General features: G+C 45.3%; 1 protein-coding gene and 1 long non-coding RNA gene across 2 annotated transcripts; one reads left to right on the top strand and one right to left on the bottom strand.

Moving 5' to 3' along the window:
* Positions 1-4908: 4908 nt before the first annotated feature.
* LOC121603159 (cytadherence high molecular weight protein 3-like) lies at positions 4909-7585 on the bottom strand (the record flags this gene model as incomplete). The annotated part of the gene is made up of 2 exons (XM_041931873.1): positions 7469-7585; positions 4909-6273 (listed from the first exon to the last, which is right to left on the bottom strand). Coding segments are annotated over exons 1-2 (1374 nt in total), but the record flags the coding sequence as incomplete, so codon positions are not given.
* Positions 7586-9273: 1688 nt separating this feature from the next.
* LOC121603158 lies at positions 9274-10339 on the top strand. Its single transcript, XR_006006611.1, has 3 exons — positions 9274-9634; positions 9698-10060; positions 10129-10339. It is a non-coding gene; the product is annotated as an uncharacterized LOC121603158 (long non-coding RNA).
* Positions 10340-18251: the final 7912 nt, after the last annotated feature.

Here is an 18251-nt window from a genome sequence, read left to right as displayed (position 1 = left end):
GGAATGAAAAAAGTAACCATCAATGTGCACGAACTGTTCACTGCGGTAGGAATGTTTCATTCGACTCAATACATTGCGACAATGCTAGATCATACAAGTATTATTCACTCTAAAAATCCAGTTTTTTTAAATTCCCATTTCCCTGTGAATGAGCACGCAGTGGTAAAATGCATTGTGGTGTCCCACTAGCTGTGCATAGCATTTTTCATACAGTATGTGTTTTGTTCCTGTATATGTCTCTCCTGCTTTGCTCACATCGACTACACCCATACAAACAGTCCCCTCCCCATATCCCGTCCTGACTCGCATGCAGGCTGCAACCCAATGGGTCCCATTTTACGACTGAAAAGTAGCATTAAAATTCAATTGAAATTTGCATATTAAATTATTATGAAATTGGAAAACATATTTCCAATTTTTATCGCATTAATAATGAAAAATACTAAAATGCTCGCACCGAAGCGGAATGGTACTAGACCCTTGCCTGCCCTGCCCACGCTTGTCCTGTCCACCTGTCGACCCATGGCCGGGGACTGGTTGCTTGTCACCGCAACGCTACGATCAGGTGAAAAACGGCAATCGCGCGTTCGTCCGGGCTGATTATTTACTCAACCTTCGTAGGCGGCACGTGACGGTGTTACGCGTTACGAAGCACCAAAAGGGAATACACATACATACGCGAGCTGTGTAACGTTGGGCAATTTCAAATGAGCTGGCAACTAAAAACCCTTTTGTCGCTCTCTCCCCCACCTTGGTCCTGCACTATTATTATTTAGCGGGTACGCATAAATGAACAGTGTATTTGTTTTGAGCGGTTTGGGCTGCGACTACACACCAGCATTTTAGACACGTTTCATTTGTTTATGTGTGCTTTGGTGCTTTGGCGGAAAAACCACCAGCCCACCCTGTTTTTGTTCTGCTGCTGCAACTGCTGCTGTCGATGTTTCCCTTCCGTTTGATTACAGCTATTTTTTCACGCCAGCTCGCTCGAGTACGGCAGTTGTGCAGTTGGGCATCCGTGGGTGAGGAAATGATTGGTTTCTGCACGCGTGTGCGCTTGATTAGGTGCGCGAGCAAAAGCAACCCAAAATGGCACAATGGTATGGCACAATTGGCTTAATAGCGCTCGGCAAGGGGAATACAAAAAAAAAACATCCCTGACAGCGAAACCAGCAATAGTCATAATTATTATTGCAGCTGTTGACTTTCGCCCGTGGAGTGGTGGATTCGCGGGGCAATGCAAGAATGCAGAAGGCTGCAGCTGGGTGGCAAACTGTGATGCGGGTCGGCTGTTTAATTCGACTGTTTTTACGGCCCCGAACAGTGAGCAGACCCGGCCCGATGACCCACCGGCGGAAGTACGGTGGGCAAACTGCTGTTGCTAAAGGTTTTGCATTAGCGCACTGCCACAGCACGACCGACAGCGCCGTAATCAATGATGCGTTGCAAATAATCAAATTTATGCATGAAAAATTTGTTATTTAGATTGAGCCGGGTTCTGTTCGGTTTGGAGCTGGGCGGGAATTAGCTTTCCCAAGTTTCGGCTCGATGTATGTGTGTGTGTCCCCTTGGGTAAAGTGGCCGGCATTTGACCTCACTCCGCCCCAAGGGAGGAACGGCAATAACATCCGGGGCTAAAGTGATCCACCCGGCATGGACCCGGAGTGGACTCGGAAGGCTGTTTTCAAAATTCTCGGCACGCCTGACTGCCACGGCTTTGCTGAAGGGAGGCAAAGCCGAAGGGAAGAGATACAAAGGGAATCGACCGTATGCACCCGATCGTGCGCCCGCGTGTGCACTGTGGTGCATTTAATTTTCGGATTTCTTTTTTCCCCGTTTGTTCCTCGGTACACTTGATACTGCCGCCCGTTCCGTCCAAATGTTTTCCGGAGGCTCCGTACGGCGGGATGATGATGAATTCCGAAATCAGCCGAATCAGCACCGCTCCGCGTACCCGATCGAACCAAACTCACCTGGGACCTGGCTAGACCCGGGGTGATGGGTAGACCCCGGCCCGAAGGGGGTTTTATAAATTTTCCGCCTAATTAGATTACGCTTCATTTAAATTTGCAATCCGGCCATCCATTGATTTCCACGGGCGCGGCGGTACGGGCTGACGGCAAGAAGAAACAAAAAAGTGGATGAAATTAAGCAGCAGCAGCATTTTGCGATGGTATAGTGCATACAAATTATCGCCGTAGCCTTCGAGTTGCGGCCGCCCCGGGAGGTTTGGTCCAGTTTTCGGGCGAATGAAAAAAGTTGATTTGTTGGGATTGTTTGCTGAATGTGTTTTTGGAGAGAAAAATTAATCATACTTTGATAGCAAAGCATGATGGAACACATTTAAGTAACTTCCTTCGCATACCTTCTTGTTGCTCATTACAGTCTTGGGGGTCTGAATAGGTCTGAAGAGTTTGAAGTTGTTCACAGTTTAGAGGCGTCGATTATCAAAGTTTAGTAGTTTAAAAAAGCTGTGTTCAAACCCTCAAGCCTTCTCAGGTTGGGCCTGCCAATCGTAGAGATCTTTTAAAATTTACTTTCTTTTAGCGTTCAGTTTTAGTTGAGTTCAGTATTGAGACTCACTCAATTGGCTTGTCAGTTGTGAGAGAGCTGGGCATTATCAAAGTCAGCAAAGCTTGGCTTGTGCGTCGCATGCAATTGTTTACTGATCTAGATCATCCCTCTTTCGAATGGTTTCGGAGGTTAGTTATTGTATACTTTATCCCGCAGAAATTTAACAGTAGTTTTCATACGAGTGTAAAAAGCATATACATATAATCAAATGAGCGATTCTTAATGTAATTGAATCAGATGACCAGTCCCTATAGATGAGCTGACCAGCATTTATGAAAGCCTGTTGTAATGAGCAAAATGACTCTATTTTTACTTATCACACGTAGAATCTTCTGAAAAGTTAAGCGCTCAGTAAATGTTGAAGGTCGATTATCATGGATCCTCACTAAGCTTTAGCGATTTTATCGTTACATTCGAAAGAAAGAGTCTACTACCGGCCTATAAGGATTTCGAGAGACTTATTAAGAACCACGCACTGTCGGATAATCAATCCTTTTTACAGGACTATGGTCCATTCTATTATATTCTATTCTATACATGAACCCACGACGGGCATGTTGTTAATTCTGGCGAGTTGACGACTGTTACGCGGGACCGATCCAAGAGGCATGAGCTGAATCTCCAAATAGATCTACACTTTGACGAGTATATTCTCTTTCTCAGCTCTTCAGCATAAAGTAGTTATCCAAACCACAAGTTGGAACAAGCTATTATTATTGAGATATTTAGTTTTTCAAGAGTAATCTGTAACGAAACCGTTGCTCAGGCAAGGACATCTCAAAATATCGGATTTTTTTTTTATCTTTTCAGTTTACAATACTTCTTGAAGCTCTTAATTTATAGGAAATTAATCATTAATCGTAATTTAAACATCCACTGTTTATCGAAGGTAAAGTATGATGGTAGCTGAGTTGCGCGCAAGGATGCTGGTTACCAACCGGTCATTCTACAACCTGAAAAATCAGTTCACCTCAAAGAACCTGTTGCGACGGACGAAGCTGGGACTATATAGCATCTACATAGTAACGGTACTCACATACGCCTCTGAGACATGGACACTGTCCAAATCTGACGAATCCTGCTAAGCCGCGTTCGAGAGAAAGATGCTCAGAAGGATACTTGACCCCGTATGTGTGGAAGGACAATGGAGGAGCCGCTATAATGACGAGCTATACGAGATGTACGGCGACCTCACTGTCGTACAGCGAATAAAGCAAGCCAGGCTACGGTGGGCTGGCCATGCTATACACATGGAAACGGACGACACAGCCCGTAAAGTCTTTTTAGGCTACCCACAAGGACAGAGGAGGCGTGGTAAGCCCAAATTGAGATGGTAAGATGGCGTGGAGGCGTCTGCCATTAAGGCTGGGATAATGGACTGGCAGACGAAGGCATGAGACCATGAGCGGTTTGGACACTCCTGAGGCAGGCCAAGACCGCAAAGCGGTTGTAGTTTCGAATAAGTAAGTAAATAAGTAAAGTATGATAAAGTAAGATAGCTACCACTGAGAAGATTCAATTCAGACAGGTTTGGATTGGGACACATTCCATATTATAAATTTTTTAGATGAACTTCTCCTCTTCTTACAATAAGTATAACACAATCTCCATTTTTGTGATCATAACTTTTTTGTTTATTTATCTTTTTCTCTGTTTTAATATTTTCAGTCATTCGATACAACAACTAACAACAACTTGATGCAAATATCGCCAAACGCGCCACCTGTGGTCGTTCATTTCGCCCCGATCGGTAACGGCTCCAGCCAAATGCACGCACACATCTTCCCAGTCCTTTAGTCAATGTGGCTCCATCTGACCGGAGCAGTTAAGGCTGCGACATTTCTCGACCCATGCAGCTCTCGATTGGTGCATCCGAATATTTCAAGATTTTTTTTTGTTTTCATTGACTCTACATTCCCAATTTTTGCGCTTGCTTGCGTCTGGGTCAGTTCTCTTTTGGCAAAGCCGGCTGACTCGCTGACACACTGGCTGGGGCTAATCTTAAACAGTAAAGCGTTATACATAAACACGAGTCGCGCGAAACGAAGGACTCTTTCGATCTTGCGGACGGAGCAGGTAGCGACACCCGTTCAATCGCGGCACAACCGATTCTGTTTGTTTGCTGCAAAGCGTCACGAGGCAAGGTATATGTACTTCTTAGAATTAAGGCGAACAGTTTATCACATCGTCCGGATTGTCGGTCTGGCACGGGGGATCACGCATCACCGCCCTTTAGTGCGATTCGTAGTGCTGCTGGTGATGGTTTTGCTCCTGCTGCTGGTACTGCTGCTGCTGGTGAGCGTTGTAGATCTGCTGCTGGTGCTGCTGGTACTGGTGGTACTGCTGCTCCTGCTGGTGATGCAGCTGCTGCTGCTGCTGCTGGTGCTGCTGGTGCTGCTGCTGCTGATGGTGCTGGATCTCCTGATGGTAGGCAGTGTGGGCTGGCGCCTCCTGATGGTACACAACCTGCTGCGGTTCCGCGTGGTAAGCCAGGGCCTGTGGCTGATCGTGGTAGTATTGTTCCTGCTGGTGCTGCTGATGCTGCTGTTCGTACTGGACGAGCTGCTGCGGCTGCTCATGGTGATGCTGCTGCTCCTGGATCAGTTCCTGGTGGTACTCGGCTTCCGGCTTCTTCTCGCTCACGTGCACCGGCACAATGACCTTCTCCTTCACCGGCACTGGCACCTCCTTGTGGACGGCAAACTTCACCTCCTTGTAGACGGGCACTGGGCGATCGATCGGCACTTTCACCTCGTACGGCACCGGCTTCTCCACCGTGTACGGGAACTTCTTCTCGACCGTGTACGGCACTGGCACTGGGACCTTAACGGCAACCTTCACCGGGCGTGGCACCTCCACCTCATAAGGCTTGTCCACCGGCACCTTCACCTCATACGGGACCTTCTTCTCCACCACCACTGGGTACGGCTTCAGGACCTCCACCTTGACCGGCTTCAGGACGTCCACCTTGTACGGCTTGTCGACCGGGACCTTCACCTCATACGGGACCTTCTTGTACACGGTGTACGGTTTCGGGACGGCCACCTCATACTTCACCTCGTACGGCACCTTCTTCTCGACGGTAACTGGGACCGGCACTGGCACCTTCACCTCGTACGGCACCTTCTTCTCCACGATGTACGGCTTCGGGACGTGCACCTTCACCTCGTACGGCTTATCGACCGGGACTTTCACCTCGTACGGGATCTTCTTGTACACGGTGTACGGTTCCGGGACGTGGACAGCGTACTTCACGTACTCCTTGATGTGCACCGGGACCTTCTTCTCCACCAGGTAGGGCTTCGGGATCGGTACCTTCACCTCGTACGGCACCTTCTTCTCGACCGTGTACGGGAAGTGCTTGTGCACGGTGTACGGCACCGGGTACTTCTTCTCGATCGTGATCGTCTTGATCGGTTCCTCGTACTTGACGTGCTGGTGCTGGTAGTGGTGCTGCGGCTGTTGGTGATAGTGCGCCTGCTGCGGCTGATACTGCTGGTAGCCGTGCTGCTCGGCGTATCCGTGCGACAGGTGGCTCCATTCGTCCAGCGATGCTCCTCGTTTCTCTAGACGTTGAGAATCCTTTGACTCAGCTTCTACGCTTCTCTGTTCGGCCTGCTGCTGCTGCTGCTGCTGCTCGGCAGCATTCTCCGCAGTGGCCAATGCCACCAGCAGGGCCAGGCAGCATGGGATAATGAACTAAAGAGAGGGAAAAGGTGGAATTCGAAGGGGAACCATTAAGACATCTTGTTGACTGTTTGTGTTGGATTGGTCTTATGCAAGAGTGATGAAATAAGATGATCGTTTCGATATATCTTTTTTCTTTTCTTCAAACATCTATAAACTGTCATAATTGGCGCCAGCAGCAGCTGTTACATGATCGGACGAGAAGGAAAAACCTTTCACATCGGATCGAAAACCCCACAAAATGCCATAACCATTCGATTCAGGGGAAACAAATCTCCATAATCATGTTGAAAACGAATTCGCAAAACTCGAAAACAAAAATTTCAAACCATCCGATCAAATTAGTGCTCGATCCGCGCTGAAATGCACATCATTTCATAATGCATAATTGCAACTGCTCGCGATTGGATGCACATTCCGGAAGCAATTCCTTGTACGCGCTGCTTCGGTGTATGTAAAAACGTGGCAACGTAAGAGCGACCGAGTGCGATTTAAATTGTTTCCACTTAGCCAAACTAATGTGGGGCACCACTTTCGATCGAATTTTCACCCGGCCCCGGGACGATGTTTCGGCGGTGATGTTTTGCGCACAAAACAAATAGAGAGACTGGTGGAAGCTGGTGCACGCTGGTGCCCGGCGATCAATCACGATTTCGATTTTTACGGCCCATTCGATCACGTGCCCCCTTTCGAAAAAGGGGTTCATTATTATACACGCGTTATGGGCGTGTGTGCGGAATGGGAGTTCAAGCTTACGCGTGGGGCAAAAACATGACGCGCTTTTTTTTGTATGAACCAAGTATTAAGGTACGCTAGGCGTTTCACTTTTTGCTCTTCTTCACTCTTCTTCGCTTCTCTATCGATCACTTGATCATTCTCGAATCGCAATAGCGTCCGAATCGATCGAGCCAGGCAGGAAAGAAAGTGAAGACACACACACGGAGAGACGTTGAGTGCCGTTAGGTTTTCACTGGTTCTGCAATTATCTTATCAGATGCACCCCCTTTTCCCTTCGCCTACTATCCGGTAGATGAGCGTAGAATGCTCGGCCGGGCCTGCTTGGAGCCACTTTCACGCATCACCCCCAAAACTCATCACAGCTGATGTTCACTGCTTTGCAGTAGATTCACCACAAACTCTTCAATATGAACCTGCACACACATTGTAGATATATCTCTATATATTGTTCACAAACTCGTTCACGTACCATACGCATTGTGGTGCAGTGTCGATGCTCGACCCAAAACGCGCTGATGGTTGCGTACACTTTATCTTCGCACCAAAAAACTACTACCAGAGATAGCGAGACCAGAGAAAGAACTGATTTTCGAAGACGCCGGCCAGTGGCTTTTATACCGCGGAGTGGAGTTGGAAAATTAAGATTCGGGCAAGTCCCCCTGCCCGAAAGGCGCCCAAGCGGCCAGCGACCCTCTCGCTTGGTCGCGGCTCAGTTCGGCAGCGAGCTGTTGTTGTTGTTGCTGCTTGTTGCACGGAAGTGATGCGTGAATCTTCCAAGATTCGGACACCGGTGGATGGTGGTGGTGGTAGGCTGCAACAGCACCGAAAATGATTTCAACCCAACGCCGTTATGAAGTTCACCCGAATTGTAGTCGTCTTTGTCGTCGTCGTCGTCGTTTCTTTCCCGTGCGGCCGTTTAATGACGCAAAATCACTGACGGATATCGTACACGGGGGGTGTGTTAGGAAATTCGGAAAAGCCCCGCCAACCTTACGAGGAGCCAGCCGTGTATCATGACGGCAAATAAAAGTTACAAGTTTAATCAACTTTTCGATGGAATTGGTAATTTTTTGTTTGCTGTTGTTTCGCAGTGTGTAGTTGCTTCAATCCCTGAAAAGAAAAAAAAAGCATCGTAAGTGCTCTACATTATTGGGAAGGCGTCTCATGGATGGCTACGGAAGGGTTTGCAGTGTGTGCAGGTGGACATTGTACATGCAGCAAAGGTGAGAGAAAAGTTTACAACCCAACTTCATACGGGTGTGGGCCCTCGTAATGCAGGAGAAACTTTGGCTACGCTTTTAGTTTTACTTCTCGCTCGGTCGGTGTTTGGTAGCTTCAACTTGTGCTGTAGCTGAATTAATAAGCTGACATCTCTGTTTGTACGTTGGAACATTTGATACATTTCATGTATTGATCTTGATTATGTCCATTTTCTTCTTTTTTTTGGTGTGTGTGGATTTGCTTTATCTCACAAGATCCATAAAAAAACATCCAACCCAGCACACACGCTCAGCCTGAAGGCACCCTCTCTCCGCTACCTAATTCGACACGGTTCAAGGAGCAGTGTGAGTAATTAATCCACTTGTGATGTTTTCGAAATCTTCGATCGGGCCGGACTTTCGGACACTCTGTTGCAGGGTGAAAATCAACCCACAACAAAACAACTATATCATCAAGGTGCCTCTTCGACTCGGTCGGTCTGTGGCCTCGCCGATGCAGCCTTGTTCGATAAGACTTGATGACCGGAATGAAAGATTGCACGGTTGCACACGGTCCCAGAGGTCATGTGGCGCAATGGGCAACGGTGCACGGGGTTATGCAATAAACCTAATGGGTGTGCAACCGAGCACACCCCAAACGCATATTATTATAAAGATTGACCAGAGGGTTGAGCTGAGCTACATTTAAATCCCGCCATACATTTAGGTCGATTTTTGCCGTAACATTATGATTATTTTGCCTAACCGACATGAATAATCATCACATCAGGTGGGCATGAAAGTGAAAGACTGTTGTACTACATTGGTTATCATGTAACTGGTTGCACCCTTTCTGTGGTTGTCTTCCAAGGAATAACCAATTGCGAAGAAAAAGGAGAGAGTTTGCTATCAACGTACAACAGGAAAGATTAAAATTCATTATAAACGCTCAACGATACCGTCCTCCTAGCAATCATAGCAAGCCATGGTCGGGAAAAGTGTAGCTACGACACGGCGACAACTCAACCATCTTCCTTCAGCAAGTGAGTGTGTGTGTGTGTGTGTGCGAGTGCGTTTTGTCCACGCCCGGGAAAGCGAAATTCATCCAAGCAAACTTTGCAGCTCATTTTAATCAGCCTCAATGGGGTTAGGTTACGCTTTGGGCGTGCGGGTTTGGTGCATGTGCGCGGGCGCGCGCCCACCTGCCGGCCTGAAGTCTTATTTACTGTCATAAATATTCATTGTCATATTTGGCATTTAGATTGATGCTAATGTAAAATGTTTGCAAACTAACCCCAAAGTCCCGGCGGGAGGGTGAGCCGTGCAGTGTACAAGCTACGTGCAGCTTCCACCGACAGTTCAAGCAGTTCAAGGAGCCCAAAGAGAGGGTGGGGAGGAGGATGGAGAGTTCGTAAATCCCATTTCCGCTGCCAACTGTGAGTGATGCAAGGGAATGGGGAAGAAACGTTTCATTAAATCATAGAAGTTGATCATTGTAGTGCCGTGCCACAGTGACGCGAGCCTTGTAAAAGGTGAGTAAGCGAAACAGACACCTGAGTGCAGTTCATTCCGATGCCAACCGGACAGTGCAGTGCCGGGGATCCTCCTTATCGCCGGCAGCAGCCCTTACCGAACCAAAGCCCATCGCACAGTGATCAGTCGGCGTGAATAGTGGCGATGATACCGTACGTATCGTCTTCTAATTGTGTGACTAGCGGGCGTTCATAAATTAACAAACAACGAAATCCGGATGGCAGAAACCAGGGGCAGCACGGGGCTTAGCAGCTGACGATTGCATCGAAACCGGGCTGCAATGCACAAGTAATCCATTCCGTGTACACACACACACACACACACTGCCGGTACGCATTCAAAGATATACTTTATGTGACTGTACACATAATAATCAGCGCGTTTGTATCGATTCCAGGTGCCACAGTGAACCGGCTGAAAGGCCGGTATCATGTATCATGTCGAGTGGGGCATACGAGTGGGACCGTTGAAGCTGGGCCCCTTTCCTGGCGCTGGACAAGCGTTAGCTTTCAATATTTAATTAACGGAGTTTCGTGTGGATGATCCGTACGCGTGTGTCAGTGTTTGTATCGGAACGTTTGATATGATGCATAAGGGCCTTGCTTCGTATGATATCTCGTCACCGGCCGGTGCGTTCCGTAGGTCGTTCGGGACCGTTAGAAGCCGCACACCATCCCGGAAGGGCCGGAGTCTTGGTGTGGTTCGGACGAGCTCGGACGATATCAAAGAAATCATCACACCGAGCATCGTTATCATACACAGTGAGAGAGATAGAGAGCTATCAATGTGGCTTATTGGAGCCGGTGGATGCAATGTCGTGAAACGCTATTGGCGTGTAAATAATGTATGATTTATGATTCATTATTTAAAATACTTCAATATGACACGTGTGTTTCTGTGCGCAAGTACATCCAACAGTGCGGACGCTTTTGATTTATCCTGCTGAAGTAGGTATTGGAAAACATAATTGATACAGGGGCATTGATAACACGGAGACACGGAGCATGTGAGCACAGTGTAGGAGAAGTTTACTTGAACAGATCTTGATAACACCTCAAACCTAGTACCGATACATTGCGTTGCTTATCACGTCCTTACAATCACACCTTCAGAAAACATGCTTTTCGATTCAAAATCTCGATGAAAAGCTCCCCAAATAACCTCCCACCCAGCTGGTAAGATGCATTGCTAGATCCAATTGTACCACACCCTGGTTCAACATTTAGCTCCCAAAGGCATCACCGTATCTCGAGCTACGCAACCAACCAAATCCATTCATTCCGGTTAGTTTGTTTTGGTTTGTTCAAGCACGCTCCTATGCTCGGGGAGGCACGACTGGAAGAAAAAATCAAAACAACAGATTTATGTGCCTCCCTAATCACATGTAATCAACCATGGAGCGACGGATAACGAATAGATAAATTTCCCGAACCAACTGACGAAAAGCCTAGCCACGTTGGGGAAACCTATACACCTTCCAAACCGTTCTAGTATGCCCAATTGATTGGTTGCTCCGTGTCGGGTGTATAGCTGCGATGTGTGCGAATTGTGTGTTGTTTGAGGGAAGACGAAACCCGACCATGGAGCATGGAAGTAGGAGTGAGTATATAATAATTCTTCCCTCAGCTTAGGTATCCCTTTCCGTAACTGGGCTGATTTGTATCGGGGAATGGAACTGTCAATATGTAAGATTTCGTAAGATCCTTTCTCTCCGTTGCCTCACATCCGTCCGCTTCCTGCAAAACCCATCTCCATTCCATTCGCAGGCCAGGGATGTCAGTTTAAATTTAAGGATAATAATTTTTCTTTCTTCTCCACTTTTCTCATGGTATCGTTGCACGAGCCGGGCATCAGTTTTGGGAGGTTTGAAAGGTTTTCGGGCGTGAAGAGTGGGAAAAGAAAAATGCTTCCCGTAACTTGATAACATATCAACAAGGTTGCATATGTGTTGTTTGCTCCATTTGCTCAATCTTTCACTCATTTCACACACACACACACACAGACACGGGGCGGGTGGGTTTGGGATGCTCACGCGGAAAGGGTTTTGCTTCGAGTGATATAGGCTTAGAAGCGGACCGGCGCTCAAGCCGCTTGGCCGGATGAATCGCTTTCGGAAGCGAATTTCCAGCAAAGCATGCCGATAGAAAGGCAGAAGCGGATCAATGTCATCGCTTGATGGAAGCATGTAATCCGACAGGGAACCCCGGCCGTTGGCTAACTGGTTGAAATTGAACTTTTGCTAGAACACCCTCCTGCCTCCCTCGCTGATTTGTTTAGACAGAAAATGTAAACTTTGTACAAATGTGCAAGCCAGCAGTGAAGAAAATAAATTAAGCTCCAAACTTCATACGGGCCAGCAGTTTCAGGATGTCGAATGATGTATGGGTTAGTTTTGGCGAATGTTTGTGCTGGGACGCACCGGTTAGAGAGCGATCAAGTGGAAGATGAGCTCTGGTTAAACTTGCCGGCGCCACTTATCACTCATTGGTTGAGACTGAGTTGGATAAGTAAATGCTTGGGATGCTCCATATGACTACTCTGAAATTTATCAATCAGCTAGTGGGTATGGTTTGTTGACTTATATGATAGTGGAATCCATTGCAGACTAGGTTAATGACAGATATTGATTTAGAATTCCAGGAACACTATGGATGTTCAGTTCGTAATCAATTCCATCCCGCTATAAGTTCAGGATAAGTTACAGGAACAGGACATGTATGGGTGCTGTAGAAGTTCCTGCACCAGTATAGATACTGTATTAATTCCAAGAATTGTATAGGTTTAGTACCAGTTCCAGAATTGGTATGGATTCTTGGACCACTCGTGGACCATTATGGGTTCAGGATCTGCTCCAGAACCGGTACGGGTTCAAGACTTGTTACAGGACTGGTATTATGTTTAGGATCACTTCCAGGACTGTTATAGGATAGGGATCAATTCCAATACTGATATGAGTAAAATTCATTTAAAAAATTTCAGAATTAAAATGAGTTTGTACTGAATTCCAGGATCAGTAAGGATGCTATCAGTTTCTCTTTATGTTTCTGTTTGATATAAGATGCATATGAAATTTTTATCATTTTTCCCGTAGCCGCTTAAAATTACCATGTATGTGCTTTTATTGGGGCCCTTTCCGTTTTAAGTTCGTATGCTGAAATTTCAGCCTGTCAGCTGTTTGCATTGTATAGCAGTTTTCGAGCCGCTATCTAAGTGGGTATAATATACAGGTGGGCTTGTCCCAAGGTGTATGAATTTATAAGGCAGATTTTAATCGCTTCTGCTTCAGAATGAAAATTTTAGTATTCGTGTATTAGTATTAGTATTTTAGTATTAGTATTTTAGTGTTTTCAGTATTCGTCAAGCCTCCAGAAAGCTTTTTTGAACAAAAGTTTTCACCCGTTATGTCAAAAAGTGATATTCAATTTGGTTATAAAAAACATGCTATGGACACCTAGACTACATACATTTGATTCTAGATTCCACCACCTAATCTCTAAATGCTCCTTGGGATAAATGAAAACACCACCTTGTTTTGCAATTGTTCGAGCAGGTACTCGAATCTAATTCTAGCTTTGAGGCTAGAATAATCTAGACTGAATTTTATTTATTCATTTATTTATTTATTTATTTATTTATTTATTTATTTAATTATTTATTTAGATACAAATATCTGCCATAGAGGGCTAAATAAAGGTAAACTTACTGACTAAAACTTAAAATTAATGATAACAAACAAATACTTAAATCTAACTAGACAAACATATACTAGACAACAAGCAATTTGTAACACAGCCAACACAAGTAAGATGAAAGAATTAGGATGGGCAAACAAAAAGTGAGTCAAAGAACTGAAGAAAGAGGGGGCGCAGGGATTGAGGGGAGATATGAAAATCAAACACACCAGAGGCACTGTTGAAGCGTTGGAGGGATCGAAGAAACGGATCATTGGTGCCATAAAGCGTTCTTCTCGACGGAATTTGAAGGAAATCGCGGCGTCGAAGAAAGCGAGCAGGCGCGTATAGCGGTATTCTGTCAAGTAATGAAGGATAATCAATTTCGTTCCGAAGCAAACCGCTGATAAGCAAAGCTGGAGAAGCAGAGCGACGATCGTGCAGGCTCTTCAAACCAAGCATGCGACACCGGACTTCATAAGGGGGAAGAGAAGCACCCGATTGCCCTAAAAGACGCCTAATGGCAATACGGGTGAATCTGCGTTGAACGCTTTCAACCCTTTCAATCCATACCGAGCTGACTGGGCCCACACAACGCTAGCGTATTCTAAAATAGGGCGGACTAAGCTACAGAAAAGTGCTTTAAGGCACATAGGGTCACGCACATAGCACAAATCATTCCTAATACACTATTGGCATGGTTAATGATGCGCTCAATATGTTGATTGAATGACAACTTTGCATCAAAGAAATTGCGGCTAGTTTTGTGTGTGTGTGTGGTATGGAGTGTTTACATGAGCCGGTCTCGTAGTACAGTCGTCAATTCGTACGACTTAACAACATGCCCGTCATGGGTTCAAGCCCCAAATGGACCGTGCCGCCATATGTAGGACTGACTATCCTGCTATGAAGGGATCAATAAGTCACTGAAAGTCAAACCCACAAGTAGTGTGGTACAGGCAGGCCTTGACCGGCAACTGTTGTTGAGCCAAAAGAAGAAGAAAAAAGAAGTTACATGATTTCAGCCTTCAACTGTCAAACTCCATACAAAAAACTGACTAGAATCGTGAAGGGTCCCATTGTTTGTTATAAAACTCATATCAAAGCGCATGATGTAAATTTCAGAATTAGTAAATGTTATAGCTAGGCAAATGTGGTGGTGCATATAACAAAATCAAAAGCAAAAAAAAAAACAGAAACTTGCATGACTTACGTCCCATGCAATGTATTCTACACACAGTGTTAGTTTCTTAATCCTCAATGGTATAAAACTATTTGTTGTTAATTTTATTTCCCCTTTCATCTGCCAAAACCCCAATACTCGTTAGAAAAGGCATACAAAAAAAAAAAAACACATACACCCGTTACTCTTAGAATTAATACTGCAAATGCTTATGCAATACAGGCATCCATACGACAACACATTCCCCGTCTCCCCGAGGGCATTGCATGGTAGCACTGCATTAAGGGAGGTAAGCTTGGCGAAACCGCAACACTACTGTCATCGCTAGGACTTCTTCAAACGGCTTATGAGTGGAACAAAGCAGCACAAATTTCGACTGCTCGTTACCATTGCACCCATGGGAGACTCACGGGTAACGAACCACCATCACCATCGCCAGCAGGAGGGGATACACGTTTGCAAATAAAGTCGTTTTGGAGCGCTTGCCGACCGGCAGCGGGTTATACGGGCTTAATGTCACCGGAAAGTTCAAACTACCACTAACACGAACGATATAGTTGGTACAGTTAACCGCACACCCGGTAGTGTGTTTGCAATATGTACAGTGGCAGAAATAGTTCGGACAGTATGCAGCCGGTGCTGCTGTGCCAATAGCTGGCACTGGAAGCATATTTAAATTAAAGTTAGCACGAAGGCATGCAAAACCAATGGCAAGCATTAGTGAGTGGTCGAGGGTGAGGGTGGTCAACTGATTTCGAGGTTGAGAGTTTTTACGTTGAAATTGGAATCAACGGGTTGTATGACAATAGATAAAGGATTATATTCATTCAAATTTTCACGATAAAATTCTCAAGTTTACTACTCTAGTTTCCTGAAGTCTCTACAACTTTGGTCACTATTTAATTCATAGAAGTACAAATAATAACGTGTATTCGGTGAGTAAAATGTAATATTTTTTAACTTACAAATTAATAACCATATAAAACAATTGATAGACATTCTCGCATTACAATAATGGCGGATCACGACCGATTTTTTTAAACTTTATAAACCAAGGTACAAAGAAAACTAAAAATTAACATGTTTGGATTGTTAGTATCGTCAGCTTAATGAACACTATTTTGCTTCAATTTTATACAATGGTTTTTCACAAGAATTTCTTGTTTACGGGGGTTATTATCAATAGGGAAAAAGATATAAAATTCAATGTGAACGCTATGATTCAAACATTGAAACACATTTCCTGAACATAAAACTGTCTGCTTTGCAAATATCAAACAATATTTTGTTATTGATTCATTTTGGTAGGAACCCCAATTATCAGTTGTAGTGTTTAAATTACAGGGTTTTCCACGATTTATTGCTCAATTCAAAGATGTTTGGTTCGTTCCCATAGTTTATTGGTATTTTCCGATTGGATATCAATACAATTGGACCAAAAAATTATGGGAAACAACCAACAAATCGTGGGAACGCACCAAAAAAATATGGGAACCCACCAAAAATTGATGGGAAACCCTGTATTAGTTTTTTTAATTCAAACATCTATCTAATTCATCAAGTTAATCTTTAGTTCTAAAGTTCTTTGTTATCAGTTTATTTTTCGTATTTTCTACAAATTTGTGATTAACCACTTTTTCTGTATAATTCACTTTTCTTTTTTAATGTTAACGGTGCCGTGAAATGAACTTCTTTCACTTAAACCATGAAAAAAAGGAGGAAAATTGTACACTGGCTTTATCCATTCGTTCCGTAGTGAAGTACACTTGACCCGTCGAGCAACGAGAAACACAAATATTTAATTGCTGTAATGATAGCCGTTAGCTCTCGGGAACACCACTTTTGATATTGATCTGTTCCTTCTTCATTGCAATGCAATACCTGCCCACTCAAGCCCTATCAGGACCGAACGCACGGAAGAGCACCCATACAGGGGTATCGTATCCAAAGTGCACTCACATTCGGGCTGTAAATTCGAATTGTTCGAAAAGTTCGTGACACTCGTGGGTTGCCGGCTGGATGGATACGACTTTATCAATTTGCCGTTTCGTGCGGTTTTCCCTTCCCAGCACCGCATTTATGCAAAACCGCACACATGCACAGTTTGGCAAACACCGCAGTGCCCGATCATTGACCCGATCTTGACAAACTCTTTGGAAAAACCAAACTGGCCATGGCGGTGCTGCTGCTAGCGGTGCTACTGCTGTCCCATCTCCATTGGTTACGAACGCAGCACTGTCCTACAAAAACGTGAAATAGAGATGTTTTTAAACGTCTGTGTGAGATCGTTTTGGTTTTTTTTGTGTTCCCACTGTATGTCATCTCTCTTAGTTTCGTTATTGGGGGACTCCCTGGCTCCCCACAAACCCTGGCACAAACCCTGATCCCTGACGTGACAATGACGCTGCATACATGTCGTGTGCATGTGCATCTGTCAGTACTACCAGAGCCGCCCTGGCAGAGTGCACTTTGCACGCCGTTCGGACGCTGAGTAGGAACTGTGCAATTAAACTGCAGCCTGATTCATGCTCATGAGCTTCCCGGGCCCGTACCCGGGACGGTTGGCTCCGGTGAGTATGGTTGTAACATTTTTAATTTACGGCATTCCTTGCTCGCACCGGTCTCCCCGGTAGATGAAGATGAAGTTTCCGGGCAAGAATTTCCTTTTTCGAGTGGCGTGTGGACCACCTTCTTCCTTCACTCCACGCAAGTCACATTACTAGCTGGGTAATTGAAATATTTGTGGTTGCCGGTAGCTGGCAACTGGCTTCAGCTGTGGCTTCGGGGACACCGAGCAAACCGAAGCTGCACCGGTTGCAATTTACAAAATGCGAATCACACCCTCACTCTGGTGAAGAACGGTGGCACGCGCGGTAGTGGTGTAATGATCTATGACAGGTTCATTAGAAATGATTTACGGTAAGTGGAGTTTCTCGACGACGAACTTGCTCCTTAGGCCTGATCTGTACGGGTGTCTGTCTTACGGGCGAGGCTACCCCAAACAGGGATCGTGCCGTTGCTTGTGGAAAAAAGGGCCAAAAGGGCTGCAAACTCATCCGAACGTTTAGTCCGAGGCGATGTAAAACAGAGCAGCGTTATCATGTCCATTTTGGATGCTTAATCGATGGAAGGGAGCTTCTGTTTACTTGCTGAAAAGATGAATGAAAGGCTAGGGTAATTTATAACGTACATGACACCTCCGTGTCAAACATGGTGAGATTGTATTATGCTTTAGTTTGAGGATTACTTACGGTGTCTGGAAGTTGTGATGTGTCTGCAATATATCTTGTGCAGAATATGAAGGGACAGTTGGGCTGGTAATGGTTTTCAATAGAAAGTCAATTGCTGATCATGATAGTTGCAAATTATTATTAATGGTCGATTCGCTGGCACAGTGTTATTTCTTGTAATTCCCGAAGAGGGCGACACAGACAGTTGTTAGTGTGGTCAACGTCTATCACTGATGGGTTGAGCATTCCCGAAGGATCCCGATCTAGGCTAAGCGAAAGATGCAAGGGAGTGCCCCCCTCAAAGCCCACGACAAGTGACGGATTTTTTAGCGTCTCTAACAAAAAAATAAATAATAAGACAGCTTAAAAAACGCTTGTTTTAACTTAAAAATATTTACCAACTGGCGAAAGAAAGAGTCCTGTTGCCGTGTGCAAC

This window comes from Anopheles merus, unplaced genomic scaffold, assembly GCF_017562075.2.
Source record: "Anopheles merus strain MAF unplaced genomic scaffold, AmerM5.1 LNR4000883, whole genome shotgun sequence".
Taxonomy (NCBI): Eukaryota; Metazoa; Arthropoda; class Insecta; order Diptera; family Culicidae; genus Anopheles; species Anopheles merus.
The sequence above is the reverse complement of the archived record's forward strand: the minus strand, read 5'-3'. Positions and strand labels throughout refer to the sequence as shown.